This window comes from Pinus tabuliformis, chromosome 1_2 (genome assembly GCF_031772625.1).
Source record: "Pinus tabuliformis cultivar Carrire ecotype Pingquan chromosome 1_2, CPIR1, whole genome shotgun sequence".
Classification (NCBI taxonomy): domain Eukaryota; kingdom Viridiplantae; phylum Streptophyta; class Pinopsida; order Pinales; family Pinaceae; genus Pinus; species Pinus tabuliformis.
The window spans coordinates 1,197,372,145-1,197,393,375 of NC_142298.1; the positions used below are offsets into that span (position 1 = coordinate 1,197,372,145).

The window sequence follows — 21,231 nt, forward strand, 5'->3', positions numbered from 1 at the left end:
GAGCAATATATTAGTGTAATTATTGTTATTTGCTATGGCATTTGTGTTCCCGTTAGATCTGTTGCAATTGGGGGTTGGGTTAGTTTAGGGAAATGCAGCTATAAATTTGGGTATGTGGGTGTTGTTCTTACCTGCCTTTACCAAAGTGTGGTAACAACAGATTCAGCAAGATCAAGATTGTTGATGTATGCTACTGAATGTGTGTTCCCTTGCACAGAGTAGCCGGCAGCTGATTTGCCTGACACTCTAGGAGGGTTCCTGCTGTTAAAATTGAGCAGAAGTTGTCTGGCATTTATCAGAATTCTCAGAGGGGAGTTCCTCCCTTTTTAGGAGCGGGGATAGAGTTCGTAGCATTAACCGAAGAAGGTATTTGTTTCACTGGGCAGCCTGTTTTATAGTTTTTGGGGATTTTTGTTTTATGGGAGGAAAAATTGGTGGCTCTTTGCTAGGTTTTGTGACAGAGTTGAAGGATTGTTTGTATCGTTATTACTGCAATGGTTTTGGAGTAGGTTGATGTCGGTAAATAATTTTCTGTCATTTTTATGATTGTCAGGCACAGGCTTGTGAAGGTGTAGAATGAATTTAAGCCTTTTCCACCATTTTGAAAATGCCCTTTTGAAGTGAGGGAGTAGTCAGGGACTTCAAGGAATTTTGATCCTGGTTTTGCAGCCAATTTTGTCTTTAGAAAATACCCATTACGGTTTATCCTAGGATCAATATATGCATCACTAGTTCCAGGGAGGCTTAGTCCAGGTTTGTAGTATGAGGTCCTCTTTATTGCAGTATATCCATCACAACTTTTAAGGAGTTTGTGGAAAATTGTAGGTGATTGTGGATGAAGCCTGGTGTACAGGGAGTTTTTGGGTGTGAATGCCATTCAATTTTTCACTTGACCAGAGTGTTTTGAACAAGTATAAGGGTTGAAGGGACAATCCTCGGTAGCACCTGGAAAGGGAGAAGAGGAAAGGAGAGATGATGCTTAATCGGATGCCAAATCACCCATCCGATTCATCACCCAGCAGAGACTGTCCGAAATACAAGGTCAGCTTCTGGAATGTTCCTAGGATCTGCATAGGTTTCGATTTAAAAGGGTCTTCAGACTCTGAGGGGGCCAAAAGCCCAACTTCCCCTCTGGATATTAAAACATTCTCTGGAGTTGGGATCACTCATTCTCGGTTGAGTTCTCCCAGGCAGCAAAGAGTGACAATACCGATTGGTTCTCCACATGGATTTGCAAATCCCACCTCTCAGACTGGAATGGAGCATTCAGAAAGCTATACTTGTGTTACATCCAATGGTCCAAAATCGAGCACAAGACACATATATAGTCATTGTGGTATCAACTGTGAAACTGTGCAATGCCCTGTTCGGAAACAACATGAACATGGAGTATGGGATGTAGCGACGCCAGCTCAGAGCAATTCAAATGTTGCAGTGTTTCCTGTTGCCCATTTTCTCAGAGCATGCTTTCTCTGCAACCGGCAATTGAACCATGGGAAGGATATCTACATGTACAGGTCTCATATAATGATTACAACACGGTTTTTATGTTAGAATTTTCTTTTAATCTTTGAAATTCACCTTGAATTGATTATAATTTCCACTTCTCAAGAGCTAATCTCATTCTGTGTTTGCTGATTATTGCAGAGGTGACAAAGCATTCTGCAGCGTGGAATGCCGTTACAAACAGATTTTGATGGATGAACGAATGAAAACATTTACTGCTTCTCCACCATATTCACGGAGTGATACTTCTTACGGTAGAAAAAAATTCGTAAGATGAGAAGCATGAGAACTGTCCATATGTTACATTCTATGTATTGTTTGCATCAGAGGAACTGTAGGAAAATACAGGGCCACAGATGATATAAAAACATATCTCTGTTTTGCTCGGAGAGAAAGGGAAGGGATGGGATGGGGTGCCATTTTCTGAAGCATATCAATTTGGAATGAGCTCTCTTGTGGTAAAATTTGTTCTGTTTTGAAATTTGATAAGAAAACTAGAACTATTGAGGCTTGACATATTCTCTGAGTTTTGTTCCAGTGAATCCTATTGGTTTTAAATACTACTCCTGTTATACTTGTTTCAGTGTGATTCAGATCCAATTCACAGGGCAGATTAAAAAACACGAAGTGTGACTGCAATGCAAAATTTGCACATTATGTAATACTCCTAAAATTCACCTGAACGATGTTTCATAAACTCATAAAATCGGCCTTAACTAGGATGGATAACCCAGGCAGGATCGCTTATTGGATAAGGCGGTAAATAAAATGACCGTTGGGAGATTTCTGGAAGAGAACCGTTTAATGGATGTGATGCCCACCTACTTTCTGAAAAAGAAAACAATTATGCAATATCATATTTCCAATAAAGTAACTCCTGTAAGGTGAAGGCACCCACCCTTGCAATTTTGTAATGGATGTAGCCTTACAATTCCAAAATAGATGTTGAGCAGAATCTTTCGTCTGTGAGTGAGGACATGAAGGCTTTGACACTAGATTTTGCAAGTGTGTTTTTAAACCGAAAGATCTTGGTATATTATAAACTGGGCGAAAATAGGCAATTTATAAAAAGGTCCAGCTGTCCCCAATATTTTTCAGCCGGAAAATCGCACTGTTTTCCGCTTCGTTATGACTATTAAACCTTTTACTGACATAAATAAGAGCAGGATTATGGAATTTCGATCTTCAGCCCCTCTATTTTTATCTTCAGAGTTTTTGCTTCTTTATTTGTAAATCTGGATAGTGTTTTATTGACGCATGTATATTAGAATTTTGTGTGTTTTTAATTAGTTTATGGTAAAGTTAGACATCAGATTAGTGTATGAGATTATCTTCTTTATAAAACAAGAGATCACTTACAAAAACTACCAAAATGCACATACTCTATAATTTAAACCTAAAATCTCTTTAAAAAACACACATATTTTTAATTATTGAAATATAAATATAATTTGATATAATTGATTTTAATATGAAATTACACATATTATAAATATAAAAACATTAAATGAAATTACACATATTATAAATATAAAAACATTAAATTTTCAAATTCTAAAAAGAAACATTATAAATAACTGTAAACATATATCAAATTTGAAACATAACATATGATGTAATGCCATTTTATATGTGTGTGTGAGAGTGAGAGAGAGATCATACTCATTCCCTCACAACTAACCAATTCCATGAAATTCACTGGTGCAAAAAAATAAAGTTGTTTAGCACAAATGTTTATCACATTCCAAATGAAATAACATGATCTATATATATATATATATATATATATATATATATATATATATATATATTAAGGATGATGATTTCACTTATTTCATTTACATTATAGTATGGAGTTTAAACATGTAAATATATTTAAATATATATTGTTATATTTAGTTGATCTTTGAAATATAAATTGTCAAAATTTGAAGCATAATATATATATGATCACACTCATTTCCTCACAACTAATGAATTCCATGAAAATTACTGGACTTGTTTAACACAAGTGTTTAATATCACAGTCTAAATGATATAATATGATATTTTTTAATATATGTATTATTATTATTTTTTAAGATTGATTATCTCACTTATCTCATTTACATTATAGCATGAAACACATTGTGATATTTAGTTAATTTTCAAAAGAACAAATTGTAAATATATTTGAGTATTTAGTTGACTTTCCATTATTCATATTATCTTAAATATTGGCCAAGCTTCAAATTTTAAAATTTCACCAAAACTTAGTATGGTGGAATCTTTCTACTTTATGAAATATTATGTTGGGTAATTATCTTGTTTTCGTTTTCACTCAACAAATTATTGCAAACATAGATAAATATCATATCAAAGCAATTTTGGTGCCTCCTGAATCATATTCAATTTTACATTATACAAATACAACTATACAAGTAGTAGAAAACTTAATCTGAATGGTAAAGTTAAGTTTGTTGTGCTTAAATCCATTTTCGAATATAGACAAAGTGCTTGAGGGTTTATGAGATAAATTGCAAGTTAACCATGAGTTTTTGTGTTTTTATGTGAATTTCATGAGAAAATTAACATAAATAAAACACTAAACAACAACATGTAACATACATAAACAATAACACATCAGCACATGATGAAGGAGTTCACTCCTCTTGGGCTATGTCTCCCAGCCCAACTTCCAATGGCTTGGCCCTCTTTCATTATGCTCAAATTTGTGTCAATTTACAGTGCTCAAATAGCTCTAAAACATGTTCCAGTGGCTTCAGAAGCCTAAAAAATGCATATCTAACCTCTTCTTGTTCCCAAATTGGTCAAAAACTGCATAAGTTATGCATTTACCAAGTTTTAGCACTAACCACACCACAAATTCCCCAAAACTCGGCACCTAACCTAGAAATTTCGCCTCCAATTTTGCTAACCGAGCGCCAAATTTGTGAGAATCCAGCCAAAATTGTTGGACTGCCAAATTAGCAACTAAGGCCTTAATGTCGAAACTATGGTCACGTGGGGATCCATGTGCCCAGGTTGGCCCCCCCTCCTAACAACACAACAAAAGGTTAAACATGGTGCATTCACATTGAAAGTTTGGGGATCATCAGGTGGAGGCCTAGCGGTTAGCCCCACCCAGGGCCGCATAACTCCATAAATAAAACATTTATGCTATGTTTTAATAAGAACCAATCATAGTGCAATGGTAGATAATATTATTTTTTAGGCATAGGTCTCGTGTTCGACCCTTCGCCGAGTGCGCTTAGCCCCTTAACCAATTTTGGTGGCCTCTGGTTGGGCCACATGGCAACATGTGGTTGGCCACCAACCCACCAACTAGAAACTAACACATCAAACACCAACGAACCAAACAACATCCTGACACTTGGTGCCACTTGATTGACCAAAGGACCCCAATCATATACACAATCACCCTGCCATGTAGGCATACCTAGTCAATGCCACGCCAACATTACAGACTACTGATTAGGCTGACTGCATATATATATATATATATATATATATATATATATATATATATATATATATATATATATATATATATATATACTTTTAAATTCACTTTTTTGGAAAAGTGAACATAACATATGTTTGGGAGCATACCAAGTCCATTTTGTGTGAAACAAGTTGCGCTAGATTCAAGACGATGAGCACTACATGACTATTTAAGTTCCACACCAATTCAAAAACTTTGGATTTTAAGAAAAAATTTGAGTACTTGATCACTCCTCCCCACTGGAAGCTTTTGTACCACAAAAGATCACTTTCAGCTGTTCAACAGATGAGGGTATAGTTCCCTCACCTTTCCAATCTCGATCCATTTGTCCTTGGAAATTTTTGTTCCTTTAAACCCCACTTGAAGGTATTCCATACCCTCATTTTGAAGACCTTGTTCTTTTTTCAAGAATGGTGTCTTGTTGTAGTTCATCAAGGTATTCATGAGACAAATCTTCAATGGAAAGAATTTGAACATTCTCTTCTTGATCTTCAATTAAAGGAGGCTCATACAACCCTAAATTTTCCACATTAACAACATAAATTTGCATATATGAAGGAAAATCCAACCTAAAGGCATTGTCACCAATCTTTTCTAGGATTATGAATGGACCATATCGAATTGGTTTTAGCTTTTTAACTTCTCCTTGTAGCCTCTCTTTTCTAATGTGAGACCAAAATTCATCACCGACTTGGAACTTGTGATCTACCCGATGCTTGTTGTGCCTTGACTTGTACTTGCCTTGGCTCTTTTCTAACTGTTCTTGAACTCTTTGGTGTACCAATTGGATTTGTTCAATGAACCTTCTTTCTTTTTTTATGTCAATATCACCATCAAGAACAACATCCTTTCCAAAAATGGAATCCAAAGGAGACTTAGGCAAGTATCCCAAACATGCTTCAAATGGCGATGTTTTAGTTGAAGAGTTCTTGGCCCAGTTGTAAGCATGTTGAATGTAGTGCAAATGTTCATCCCACAACTTAGGATGCTTGCTACAATACCCATGAAGAATATGTATCACGGTCTTGTTCACCACCTCTGTTTGACCATTTGTTTGTGGATGAAATGTTGTACTCTTTTTCAATTTGGTGTCCATGAATCCCCATAAGCTTGACCAAAATTTCCCAACAAAGCGAGAATATCAATCACTAACAATGGATGTGGGAAATCCAAAATGCACCCATACATTCTGAAAGAATAACTGAGCAGTTTGTTCAGCTGTAATTTTCTTTTTACATGGCATCAAAATACACATTTTTTTGAACCTATCCACAACTACATAAAGATAATCATGATTCCTTTTTGACATAGGAAGACCTCCAACAAAATCCATAGAAACACTCTCCCATGGATGAGAAGGTACTGGAAGTGGTGTGTACAATCCTAACTTTCTATTGCTAGGCTTACTGACAACACATAATGAACATCCTCTAATAAAACGTGACACACTTTCAAGCATACAAGGCCAATAACAATACCTTTGTAGATGTGCCACCGTCTTACTTACACCGAAATGACCAACAATAAAATAAGTATGTGCCTCTCTTATGATGTTGACTCTTTCTGCCCATGGAATACAAAGCCTACCAAGATGGTACAACAAGCTATCATGCAAATTATAATTCAATTCCTCTACTTGGTTACCTTGACTCAAGTTTGCATAAACATCCTAAAAGTCATTGTCTAATGCATACTGTTCAATATAACTTTCATGCAAAACAAAATTATGCTTGAGTAAATTAGTTTCACTAATAATAGGCCTACAAATAATATAAACAACCTTGTTATAGATACATTTCTTATACGTTATTACCAAGTGGAATTGTTGAAGAAAACCCATCCATCGGAAGTGCCTTGATTACTGCAACTTAGATTGAGATTGCAAGTATTGCAATGGCTAATGATCAGTGTGAATGATTGTTTCCTTACCCATCAAGTAGTGTTTCCACTTTTTCACACATTGCACCAATGGATACAATTCCTTGTCATATTTAAGATAATTAATCACTGCACCATTGACAACTTCTGAATGAAAACATATAGACTTACCATGTTGCATGATGATTACACCCATGGCGTAGTCACTAGCATGATCTCAAATGACTGTCTCAAGTCTGGAAGTGCAAGTACTGGGGCTAAACTGATCTTTTCCTTCAATGCATCAAAGGCCTTTTGTTGTTTGCCTCCCCACTGAAAAACCTTTCTCACACTAGTCAATGAATGCAAAGGAGCTGGTATAGAAGAAAAGTTAGAAATGAATTTCCTCCAATATTGGGTTGCTCCCAAAAGAATTCTTACCTTAGTAACTGTCTTGGGCCTTGGCCAATTCAAAATGACATCAACATTGGAGGGATCTATTTTCAGCTCACCTCCTCCAACAATATGACCCAAGTAAACTAAAGAAGTTTTTCCAAACTCACACTTTGACATATTTAAATACAATTGTTCTTTCTTTAAGACATCAAGTAACTTTCTCACATGCATGACATGTTCATCATGATATTTACTAAAAATTAATATGTCACCTAAGTAGACTATATAAAACTCATCAAAAAATGGCCTCAACACATCATTCATCACACACATGAAGGTAGTAGGAGTATTACATAAACCAAAAGGAATAACTAGCCATTCAAATAAACCTTGTTTTGTCTTGAATAATGTCTTCCAAATGTCTCCTTTAGAAATTCTAATTTGACGTTAGCCACTCCTTAAGTCCAACCTAGTAAAATAATTTGCATCTTTCAGTTGATCAAGTAAATAATATATTCTAGGAAGTGGTTAATGGTTCTTTACCATAATATTGTTCAATGCACAAAAGTTCACACACATGTCCCATGTTCCATCCTCCTTTGGCACCAAAACAATAGGTGAGCCACATGGTGAAGAACTTGGCCTGATGGTCTCTTTGTCCAACAATTCTTGAATTTTCTTTTTAATTTCTGCACTTTCCATCATTGACATCATGTACATGTCAATGTTAGGAAGAGGACAATCTTGCTGCAACTGTATTTTATGTTTTATTCCTCTCTTGGGAGGCAATCCTTTCGGTTCCTGAAACATCTCATCATACTGGTTAACAAAATCAACCAATTCAGATTTCAATCTTGAGTCACAACCTTGAAAAGCTTCATTATCAACATCATTCTTGGGTTTGATCATTAGAAGCACAAAATTATTGCTAGAATTCACTAGTCTTTTCATTTCCCCACCTTTACAAGTGAAATATTTAGTTTCTTTCTGTGGGCTCTTACAACTTATTCTACTCAATCTTTGAACAAATGGTATTTGTTTTCATGTCTATGGAAGATATGTTTTTTGTCATAGAGATATGGTTTTCCCAAAACTATACCACGTACGTCTAATGGCGCAACATCAAGTTCCACTTCATCTACGAAATTTGCAGTAATGGGGAATTTCAGTCTACACTTTCTAGTTACTTGCAATTGTGCATTGTCACACACCCATCCTAATGGATATGGCTTATGATGTGCAATGGTTTCCAAGTTTAAACTTTTGACAATGTTTTCAGAGGTGAGATTGGCTTGAGAGCCACTATCAAAAAGAGTATCAATTTTTCTATGTTTTGAGATTTACCCTTATGTGGAAAATTTCCATCATCTTCTCTTCATTTGGAGTTTCGTTGTGTAAATTTGAAATACTAGTGCTAGCAATGGATTCCTTACCTTTTATCCCCATGGATTTGATTTTAGTTTCATCCCCCGAATCAGATCCCAAATCCCGTTGAATGGTTGCAACTCTCTTTTTCTTTCCCTTATTGTTGAATTTCTTTGGTTTTATCTCAGGATGAAGCTTCCAACAATGTGCTTTATCATGACCCTCCTTGGAAAAATTATTGCATGTTAGTTTCTCTCCTTCCTTCTTAATGGCTGCATTTTTCTTTCCTTTCCCTTTAAAACTCTTTCCTTTGTCTCCACTTTTGAAAGCATTTTTGCTTCCCTCTTGTGAAATGTTTTCCCCTCTTGATTCAAGAGGTGTGGCCCGCATACAAACCTCATCTAAACTGGTAGGATTAAACAAAAGGATAGTATGCCTCAAACTAGTTGTGTAAACCCCTAATATACTTCAACAAAGTGTTTTTTGACTGGAAATCTACACTTAATATCAAAGACCTTCTTCTAAAATCTTGGGTGTAACTTTGCACACTTTAACCCTTTAATTGTCTAAAATTCTGCCAATCCATTATGGATTTTTGCATATATGCTAGAGGGTAAAATTATCTTTTAATTGCAGCAATAAAATCAGACCAAGAGATTGAAATCTTACCATGTTTTTTCATCTCATCTTGTGTCTTGGCTTCCCACCATATTAATGTTGCACCCTCTAGTCTCAAGGAAGCTAGCTGAATCTTTGTGTCATCATCTTGAAGGTTTTGAATCCCACAGTAGACCTCAATTTGATGAACCCAATTTTCAAGCTTTTCTGCATTCACTTCAACATTATACATTGGAAATTTGAATTTTACATCTAGTTTCAATAAGGGAGTTTTACCATGTCCCTTTGAGGTATGTGCATGAGTTTGATTAAGGGCAGTAGTAGTGGAAGAGGATGAAGATGAAGGTGAAGATGGTGGAGAGGATGATGGTGGAGAATATGGTGGTTTATCACCATTCCATTACCTCCTCCTCTTGGAGAACCATCTCCTCTTGGAGGCCTAGAGCTTTCACCCTACAACCTTGTATTCCTCTCTTCATAGAGGACTTTCACCATTTCTGTCATGTCAAAGAAAGCCTTCCTAAAAGCCTTCTCATCCTCTGTCATGTTATCAATTCCTCCTTCATGAGCCATGCTTACTGAAGCCTCAGGTACAACAAGAGGTGAAACTTGTGGTGGATATTGTGGCAACTATGCCCTCCTTCTCCTTGCTCCAATTTGAGAACCTGCACCCACAAGCTTGCCTTCTCCTCTCTTGAGCTTCAACCTTGTAAGCATTTAAACACTTGCAAAATAATTAAATCCTCCTTGCACAAGTAAACCAATAGCTCTGATACCAAACTTGATCTGAATGGGAAAGTTAAGTTTGTTGTGCTTAAATCCAATTCAGAATATAAACAAAGTGCTTGAGGGTTTATGAGATAAATTGCAAGTTAACCATGAGTTTTTATGTGAATTTCATGAGCAAATTAACATAAATAAAACACTAAAAAACAACATGTAACATACATAAACATCACCATAAACAGTATCACATCAACACATGATGAAGGAGTTCACCATCTTTCATAATGCTCAAATTTGTGAATACATCCATTTACAGTGCTCAAATAGCTCTAAAACCTATTCCAATGGCTTCAAGAGCATCAAAAGTTACTATCTAGCCTCTTCATGTTCCCAAATTGGTCAAAAACTTCATAAGTTATGTTTTTGCCAACTTTTGGCACTAACTGCACCACAAATTCCCCAAAACACGAGACCTAACCCACAATTTTTCCTCTAATTCTGCTAACCGAGCACCAAATTTACGGGAATCCAGTTGAAATTGTCAGACCGCTAATTTAGCCACTAAGGCCTTAATCCCAAAATCGTGGTCACGTGGGGGGCCATGTGCCCAAGGTTGGTCCCTCCTCCTAACTACGTGACAAAAGGTTAAACACAAAGCGTTCACATTGAAAGTTTGGGGACTACCCATTCGGAGACCACCAGGCAGAGGCCTGGCGATTAGTCCCACTCACAACCCCATAACTCCATAAATAAAACCTTTATGCTTTTTTCTTTAAGAATAACTAATCATAGCACAATGGTAGACGATATTTTTTGTTGGGCGAAGGTTTGGTTTTAGACCCCCTCCTAGACCGCTCAACCCCTTAACCAATTTTTGTGGCTTTCGAGGTGCCACATGGTGGCATCTGGTTGGGCCACATGGCAGCTTGTGGTTGGACACCAACTCACCAACCAGAAACTAACACATCAAAGCTAATGAACCAAACAACATCCTAACACTTGGCGCCACCTGATTGATCGAAGGACCCCAATCATATGCATAGCCACCTTGCCACATAGGCATGCCCAGTCAGCGCCACGTTAACAATACAGAATGCTGACTACATATTTTTTTTAAAATTCGCGTGTTTGGAAAAGTGAAAAAAACATGTTTATGGGAGCATAAGGAGTCTGTTTCATGCGAAACAAGTTGCATCGGATTCAGGACGATGAGCAACACATGGTCGTTTAGGTTCCACACCGATCCGACAACTTTGAATTTTGAGCAAAATATTGAGCACTTGATCATAGAAATATGAACTTTTTGATCTTATTGACTGAATTAAAGCATGATGCTCCTTTAGCATAGATCAATGAATTTCAGAACCTAAGGGGTGAAATCAACTAGTTGTCATCAATGTTGTTGTGTATTTATCTATTTCATTATCAATAGATGCCCAATTTGAATCCTTTCGGTTAGGTGGACTAATTTACATGACAGTTTAAGATAATTGGAAAATTATTTATATAAACCAAAGATGCCTCCTATGATTGTTACTTACCGAAAATCAACCTACAAGGGTCTCTATGGAAGCAACAATCTCTATACATTTAAGAGTTATTTTTTCAAGCCTTGCAAGACATAAATTCCCTCTCCCATCATTGATATCCTAAAGCTTCAATTTCTACATATTTTATGTCTCTTTATTGTATAAAAATAAGCAATATTTTCCATTACCCTGATAAGAACTCTCCAATTGATGAAATGGAACAACATAGTCATGGAACAAGATTAAAATTATTGTTTCATTGTCAAAATATGATATTTATTACATAGAATAACCTTTCTTATATATGCATACATGATAGGGACATCAAATTTAATTGTGACTCTCTTTTTATTTTAATATATATTACATTCAACTAATTTAAGATTGGGGGAGCTATATTATTTACTATCCTCCAAGTTACTGTATAATTTCGTCTTAGTTGAGATAGAAACATCCCCACTTTCCTCCCAATTTAGTAAGGACATTAGATAATGTGAAATTAAAACGTACAACATTATTTCCATGATTATATTGTTTTCAATATAGGTTTTTGTCTAGAAACATTGAGCTAGAGTGCATTACAAAAAATGATCCTATTATCGAAAGAAAGAACATTGTAGGGTCCTTGAAATAATGGCATTTTGCAAGTGTTGAAATTGATAACTAGATTGGATATTGTCTTCTTGGGTGTGGCAAGGTTTCTACTTTTAGTGATTCCATTAGTTTCGATTTCTATTAAACATGACACTAAATGGGAGCATCTTCTACCGCAACTTATGAATATTCACTTCGATATCACTTCATGAGTTTAAATTCACAAGATTTTATGTCTTTGTCATATCTAAATCTTATGTTGTCATTGTTTGGGCCATCTACTATTTTCTCATCTTTTGAATATCTATCTTGATATACTTGCCTACTTTTGCATGTTTGTCATTCTCTTCTACAATGTTTGTCCCATAAATGAGCTTCATAATGATATAGTGAAGTTTGTTCTCGAAATGTGCCGATATATATTCTTATAGTGGGCTCTAAAGTATTTGGATTGTCTAGGATAAGGTTCTTCTTGCTACTAGACAGAGAGGTGTTAAGGGTGCTATCTTGACTTGTGGCTAGAAAAATGGTTAGTAAGGTGGTGAACTAAGAAGTTGGTATCATATATAGCTCCGAAGAACGAATTTTTGTAAATGTATATACACTTTCTTTCATCTGCTTCATATTTGTATGGTGGTAGTTGATGTAGTCATTGAACATAAAGTGTTTTTCATCATACTTAGTATTTCCTTTAGTCATTACTTTGTATAGGAAGAAGTTGGTTGAATCCTTAGCCATGTTTTGATCATGGAAATCCCATTTATATTATTGTTGTTAATATAAAATGTTTGTAGTAGTTAGAAGGTGCATTTACATAACATGTATAAATTGGAGTTCTAGTCATATAAGTCATAGAGATTCAAACTGTGAATGACATTAACGTTAGATAAATATTTATCCTTGATGTTGTGAAAATCCTATAAATGTTTCAAAGAATTAGTGGCTAATAAATGCAAGCCAAATGGAGGTTCTATTTTTGAACTGCTAATATATGAATCTACAATATTCCTAGCTAGACTAATGATACCGTATATTTTGTGTTGGATAATTTGAATCTTCTACTAGAAAAATTGTTGTTGTTTCTGGAAAACTAAATTTGTAGATCTAGAAGAAAGATGAACTAAATCAAAAAGTTGTGGTTGTATATTAAGGGAAGAGATCATTGTAACTTCTATTGAAGCCTAAATAAGAAGCACTTGGATCACTATAATGGCTATGGAACAATGTACAAGAAGAGAATGAATTCCTTGTGGTGTTTGTTGAAGTTGGTTTTGATACAAATTTAGATAGAATAAAACAACAAGGTCACTAAACAAAACAAAAACTTATTATTCCATAGATATCTTTTACATAGAATTTCCTTCCTTATACGAAATAGAGAAATCATTTTTCACATGGTTTTTTTAAATATATATTATAATTAACTACTTCAACACTATGTTATATTATAAATTAGCCTTCTATTTTCCTTACAACCATCACTTTAAACATGTAATAGGAAACTAGACTCAAGTTGATCCCACTATATGTCCCACTTTTTGCACATTATTGGTGAGATTTTTCATACTTTTGTAGTTATAATGAGGGATGTCACTAAACAATCATAAACTCAAAAATGGTCAAGATGTTATCAATGGTTATTCAATTATTTTTTATCTTTCCTCAAAGGTACTTACTAGGAATCATGATATTTTTCCTTCAATTATTGTAACAACAATTTATGGAAATTTCACATTATGGGATTTTGTTAAGATGTAGTGTACAAAAACATAAAAATGGAGATTAAGCATTGTAGTTAGATCTATAATGAATGGGTTAGAAGTATCACTTGAAGTGACGCTTCGTAAATGTTTCATTTGAAAATAAAGTAAAACAATTAAACTAGAGGGATTGGGTATATTATATGCAACTCAAAGATACTTCCAAATTCAAACACCAAGAACAAAGAAATATATTCTTGATAAAACAATGGTACAATATTGGATACATTACCCCTCAAGATTTGCATCATCGCTTTGTGAAATGGTGGAGGAAATAAGATTGAAATAAAAAAATGATTTGTCATATGTATGAGGAAAGTGATGAGTATACTTCATTTTTGTAGTAACATCTCACCTAGATATTAGTTGGAACAAAAATTGAAGGTCACACTCTATGTTTTTAAATAGTTATAATATTAATACTTAAAGTTAAGAAATATTATGGTATTGAAAACTACCATTGTTTCAGTTATCGAGTCAACCACCTCAATAACTAAACCATTTCCTTAGTCGACTAACTCAATTACTCTTATATCGACCTCAATGCACATTATTGAATATCAATGATTTGAGGCTCATATAAAAAAATCTCACACTTTTTAATTGGTCCAAATTGGATCATCATATGATTTTCAATATATCTTTGTACTTTCTATGTGGAAAAATGGAATAATTAGCATTTAGATCCCATTTTAATGGCAACTCCCAATTTGGAAAATTAGGGTCTAGAACCTTTCAGAGCCATTTTGATGCATCAAATGGATTTTTTTGTGGTTTAAACATTCGAACCATGTGTACACACACTCGACATTGATCTACACATTGATACCTTTTCAGTGGTGCATAAGTCACCTCAATAGAAGCTAGTATGTGAAGGTTATGCCTCTTGCAAGTTGACCTACATTATTAACCACCATAGTACAAGTGGATGCCATGTTAGCCCACATTGCGCATATGTGTGGGGATATCAATATGAGGACTTTGATGAAGATTCTAGAAAATCCAAATTATTATCATTGATTAAGGTTGAGGAAGTCAAACCCTAACCTTGGATGGTTATCAAGCCATGTTAAATATCGGGTTACTAGGACAAGAAGGAGTTCTATTCTTTAGCATTGTAAATGTTTCATTGATCCGGATTTAGACAGGAACGCAACAAATTAAAGAGATAACCATAAACATAGATATGCAGCGGAAATAATACTTCATTTCATTAATGTAAAATACTGAAATGTGCTTACAAACGGTAATGGAAATAAACTAGCTAGGGCGATGGTAGCTTATCTCTGAGGAGAGATGTGGTGGCTACATGCCTCTGAACTGTGTTACAATGAGGCTCAAAGGCCTATTTATTGTTGAGAAACAATGGAAAACCCTTAACATTCCAAAACCTAACCCTAGAAGCTGAAACGCCAAACTGTGGGCCCCGTTTGGGTAAATTGGTACACCAACTTCCCGGGGTTGTAACTTTGGCATATGATCTCCATTTGACACGTACAATAGCTCGTTAGAAAGATCTATTCGAGCACTGCCACTTTGGGAGGCAACATGGGTCCATGGACCCATGTTGCCCCAGATTTCCTAAAAAACGTCTTTTAGGGCCTCAAAACAGCTCCGGAAGTTCAGGACCCGAAAAACTGCTAAAAATACTAAGTTGTGCTACAATTAAGGAAACTGAAAATGCTGAGAGAAATAATGGTGGGGGTCCAGGTGGACTTGGCAGGTGGCCACCAATATCCACCTAGATCATTCCTCCCCCCTTAGGAAGCAATGGTCCCCATTGCGTTGAGTTCCTCCATGGGATGAGGAAACTTTTGCTGAACTTGTTCCCTGGTGAGCCACTTGCCCTGGTGAAGGATTTGGCCTGCTTTGACAACTCGATACAGTTGGATATTCTGTTGGCGAGTGTTCTTGATCTGTGTATCCATGATCCGATCAGTTATAGCTTGTTCCATACAATCTGGATTTAATTCTATGGGTGTGAGCTGTTCTGCAATGTCTGATGTGTCTAGCAATGGTGGAAAGTATGGCCGAAGGCGGTCCACATTGAACACTGGGTGCAGGCCAAGAAATGGGGGAATGCTAAGCTCAAATGCATTGTCTCCCATAGCCTTAGTAATGGTGTAAGGACCATATCGGAGTGGTCTCAGTTTCCGATAGGCTCCAGTAAGGCGTTCCTTTTGCAAATGCAACCAGACTTTGTCGCCCACCTGAAACTTGTGTTGCACCCAATGTTGATCATGTCGTTGCTTGTACTTGGCATTTGATTTCTCCAGAATTTCATGGACCTGCTGGCGAATATGTTCGATGCGCTCAATGAAGCTAGTGGCCTTATCTGTTTCGAACTGGACATGAGCTGAATTTATGTGAGTAGCTGCAAGTGGCATGGCCACATCAATGGGGCATAGTGGCTGGAATCCCAAACCCACTTGAAAAGGGCTATGGCTAGTGGAGCTATGAAGAGCTCGGTTGTAGATGTGCTGAACATAGGGGAGGCTTTCGTCCCATGTGCGTGGATGCTTTGAGTTATACATGCGCAGAACGTGCACAATCATCCTATTGACAACCTCTGTCTGGCCATCAGTTTGAGGATGGAAGGTCGTGGACTTCGTGAGTTTGGTGTCAAGCATTGACCAGAGAGTGGACCAAAATGTGCTGAGGAACCGACTGTCCCGATCTGAGATGATAGACTGTGGGATCCCAAAGTGCACCCACACTTGTTCAAAGAAGAGTTTAGTAGTGGCTTCTGCTATGATATTCTTCTTGCAGGCCTCCATAATGGCCATCTTCGAGAACCTGTCGACGACCACAAAAACACAGTCATTTCCATGCTTAGTGGAAGGAAGGCCTGACATGTAATCCATGGAGATGGATTCCCAAGGTTGACCAGGGGTAGGCAACGGGGTATAGAGGCCATGCTTCTTGATGGTCGGTTTGGCAATGGCATAGGCAGTACATGATTTGATGTACTTCCCAACATCCTGTCGAAGATTCGGCCAATAAAAATAATTTTGCAGTACTGCCACTGTTTTCTCGACCCCGAAATGCCCAGCAGCCCCACTGTAGTGTGCTTCCCAAATCATCTTGGCATGCTCGCTTGAAGGAACATAAAGGTGACCCAGGTGGCATAACAGGGCATCCTGGAGGTGAAAATCTGGAACATGCCGACCCTCCAAGAGTGTCTGGTATGTGTGGCCGAATTATGGGTCGCTTTTGTAGAGAAGTGGCCAATCAGAAGTATCGTGCCCACAAGAGTTGAGCACGGTGGTTAACTCCATGATCGATGGTCGACTAAGGCAATCTGCAACATTATTAGTGATGCCCTTCTTATACTTGATATTCAAGTGGAATTGTTGCAGGTATGTAGACCACTTCTGGTGGCGATCATTCTGCAATTTCCCTTGGGTCTGTATGAACTGCAGGGGTCGGTGGTCTGTGTGGATGACCGTTTCCTTCCCCAAAATGTAATGCTTCCATTATCAGTAGGCCTGTATAATGGAATACTTCTCTTTATCATAAGTGGGGTACTTCCGGACTTTGTCTGAAAGTGTTTCACTGTGATATGCCACTGGATGTCCATGTTGAGTAAGGACTGCCCCAATAGCATAGTCAGAGGCATCTGTCTCGACCTCAAATGGTTGTTGTAAATCTGGTAACGCGAGCACTGGTGCCGTGCAGAGGCGATCCTTCAACTCTATGAATGCCTTCTGTTGAGATTCAGACCAAAAGAATTTTTCTTTCGCCCCTCCCTTGGTGACTTGACTCAAGGGCCAAGTAATATGAGAAAACCCCAACACGAACCTGCGGTAGAAGTTGGCAAGACCTAGAAAGCTACAGAGCTCTGTTAGAATGGTTGGAGATGGCCAATCCCGAATGACTTGGATCTTGGCTGGATCGACATGCACCCCCTGTTCATCAATGATGTATCCCAGATACTGAACCTGGGTCATGCCAAAAGTGCATTTCTCCAAGTTGGCACATAGCTTGTGTTGCCGCAGTGTTTGGAGAACCTGTTGGATGTGGTGGAGGTGCTCTTCCCAACTCTGGCTGAAGATCAGAATGTCATCCAAGTATACTACTACAAAGGAGTTGGTGAATGGCCGCAAGATGTCATCCATTAGCCTCATGAAGGTTGCAGGAGCATTCGTCAATCCGAAAGGCATAACCAACCATTCGAAAAGGCCCTCCTTCGATTTGAAGGCAGTCTTCCACACATCAGAGGGTTCGAGTGGTACCTGATGATATCCTGACTTCAGATCGATCTTGCTGAAATATTTTGCCCCCTTTAGTTGGTCCAGGAGGTCATCAATCCGCAGGATTGGGTACCTATTACAAGCAGTGATCTTGTTCAGCGACGATAGTCAATACAGAGTCTCCACGTCCCATCCTTCTTCTGTACCAATACGATCGGGCTCCCACAAGGCGATGAACTCGGACGGATGTGACCTTTCTGCAGGAGCTCCTGAATCTGCCTCTTGATTTCATTGTTCTCCAGAACGGAGCGCCGATAAATTGGTCCATTGGGTAGCAGCGCTGTTCTTTGCTTGCAGCTTCGACGGGTTGTCTTGGGTTGTCCCGCCTTGGCTTTGTCCTTTGTTCTGTGGTTTAGGGTCACCTTTCCCCTGCTTTGGATTTGCAAATCCAAAGTCTCGCTTCTTTTGTTTAAACTTCTACTCAACCTTGACGGCATTATCGGTATGTTGCGCCGAGCGAGGAGATGTTCAGGAATTATATTTCTTCCTGGATGTACTTGTGCAGGTAGCCACGGTATTTGAGTATCAAATGTTGCTCTGAATCCTTGATACCCAACTTTGTGCGAAGGGTATGGAAAAGATTGGTGAACTCTGGCACGTCTTGGTCCCTTCCCTGCCGCAGCGTGGTCCACTTTATGTATTCATCCTCATAGCTTCCGACATGGTAGTACTGCTCCTTGATGGCATCCCGGAATGAATTCCAGGTGGGTGCGGCTGAAAATAGTGAGCCAGTACTTTCATCCTTCTGCTCGCAATAGGTTTCCCATCAGTCCTTGACGTGGGGGGCTGCTTTGAGAAGAGCGAAAGCAATCTTTTCCCGACTCGAAAATTCATGAACAGAAAAATAACCCTCTAGCAGATTTAACCATTTATCTACAGCATCTGCATCTATCTAACCCTCGAATATGGGGATTTCAAAATTAACTTGTACCTTAAAGGGCGTGGAATTTTCAGAGTAGCTGTTGGAAGCCGATGCGTCGCTTCTGGGTAGCCGCTGAAGGATCTGGGCAAAGCTATCCATCATCGCGTTCCGTTGTCGCTCGAGGGCTTCTTCGAGCAAGATTTTGATGGGATCTCCTGCCCCCTCGTCTTTCTTCTCATCCGCCATGGGAGGCCGTCGGGATTTGCGAGGCTGGTCTTGCAAAGGTTCGACCAGTTCAAACCCTAACTCCTTATATCCCGACCTTGTTGGGGACATGCAAAGAAAAACAGAGAAAAAGCAGACCGCTCTGATACCACTGATCCGGATTTAGACAGGAACGCAACAAATTACAGAGATAACCATAAACGCAGATATGCAGCGGAAATAATACTTCATTTCATTAATGTAAAATACTGAAATATGCTTACAAACGGTAATGGAAATAAACTAGCTAGGGCGATGGTAGCTTATCTCCGAGGAGAGATGTGGTGGCTACATGCCTCTGAACTGTGTTACAATGAGGCTCGAAGACCTATTTATTGTTGAGAAACAATGGAAAACCCTTAACATTCCAAAACCTAACCCTAGAAGATGAAACGGCAAACTGTGGGCCCCGTTTGGGTAAATTGGTACACCAACTTCCCAGGGTTGTAACTTTGGCATATGATCTCCATTTGATGCGTACAATAGCTTGTTAGAAAGATCTATCCGAGCACTGCCACTTCATGGACGTATGTTGCCCCAGATTTCCCAAAAAACGTCGTTTAGGGCCTCAAAACGGCTCCGGAAGTTCAGGACCCGAAAAACTGCTAAAAATACTAAGTTGTGCTACAATTAAGGAAACTGAAAATGCTGAGAGAAAAAATGGTGGGGGTCCAGGTGGACTTGGCAGGTGGCCACCAATATCCACCTGGATCATTCATAGCCAAGAAAAAACATTTAGAGGTTGTATTTTGAGAGAATAATAGAGGAGGAGAATTATTTTCTATTGCAGCCATTTAGGCTGCAATGTTGAAAGGTAACTCCATACCGAGTTCCCATTCCTTTATATGTGCACTTTTATAACTAAAACAAAGAGAGAATAGCATTGGCGTTACCTTCTAAATGGGTTTTCTCCCATACTAGGTTTCTAAGGATAAACCTTGTGTTCACTTGTGTGGATGGTGTGTACATGTTCCTATTCTATAATTTTCATATTTTATTTATTTCTCAAGGTTCAAGTAAAGCTAGTAGATAATTAATATGGGATCTAAGGAAAATTAATTTGCATAGTCTAAGATTCCATAGTATTATAAGATTCGTTATGATGAATTGATACAATAGAATATTTATGAGAGTTTATAGATCAACAATTCATCAAGTTTCATTTCTAAGATCTGATTCCTCACACCCATCTAAAGTTGACACTAGTCATGTTTGTCAATTGTCATACTTTCATCAAAGAGTCCACACATTTTACTTATGTAACAATATTGTAAACATATCTATGTTGACTAGAGAACTATTATTATGTTGCTTCATAAAATGAAACTTAAGGTTATGCAAATGTTCAATAAATTTTGAACATCATAATTTATCACTATCATCTATATCTTCATCTTATGAACCTTGTGCCTTAAAATGGAAAGAAACTGATAATTACAATCCACTTTGAGGGGTTGTTGATGGTGTTGGACCCGCTAACATGTCAAGGGGATATCCCCGGTAAGAAGTCCCAATTAGACCTCGGACCGTTTGGGGTAGGAGTCCCAGCAGTGGGTCGTAAGGTAATGCCTTGACAACAATGTCGCACAGAGGAAAGTAAGATAAATATGTCAGTAGCAAACGTATGACTGATGTAAATATTTAAGGAATGTGTACGAGAGGTTCCAACACTTCGAAGGGAGAGGAAGGTGAAGGTGAGTTCCAGGTTGAAAGGGATTAGTCCCAACTCGGCTAGGAACACACCACACAAAGGACATGCATAGCTTCCAGCAGAGCAGTCCACTTGGATGCAACAATCACAACAATAAGGTAAGATATCATGAACAACACTCATAGATCAGTCTGAGACGAGTGTGATAGTTGATATAGAAAGGTTCATGAGAAAGGTCTGTCTGATGTTCAGTAGAGCAGTCAACACGAACAGTGACAACATTAACAACATATGCAACAAATTAACAACATGATTCATATAATTTCATACAAATCAGTTCATATA

At 37.7% G+C, this 21,231-nt stretch overlaps 1 protein-coding gene across 1 annotated transcript; it reads left to right on the forward strand.

The window, feature by feature from the left end:
- The first annotated feature begins 57 nt into the window (after window positions 1–57).
- LOC149210530 (FCS-Like Zinc finger 10-like) lies at window positions 58–1,941 on the forward strand. Its single transcript, XM_089394438.1, has 3 exons — window positions 58–366; window positions 554–1,517; window positions 1,648–1,941. The coding sequence occupies exons 2-3, from the start codon at window positions 973–975 to the stop codon at window positions 1,781–1,783; spliced, it is 681 nt and encodes a 226-aa protein (XP_089250564.1). The 5' UTR covers window positions 58–366; window positions 554–972; the 3' UTR covers window positions 1,784–1,941.
- The last annotated feature ends 19,290 nt before the right edge of the window (window positions 1,942–21,231 follow it).

Bases quoted from the DNA above. Each gene is read 5' to 3' on its own strand.
- LOC149210530 (XM_089394438.1), top strand. From the start codon at position 973: ATGATGCTTAATCGGATGCCAAATCACCCATCCGATTCATCACCCAGC. The intron at 1,518-1,647 runs GTCTCATATAAT...TGATTATTGCAG, and splicing joins AAGGATATCTACATGTACAG to AGGTGACAAAGCATTCTGCA.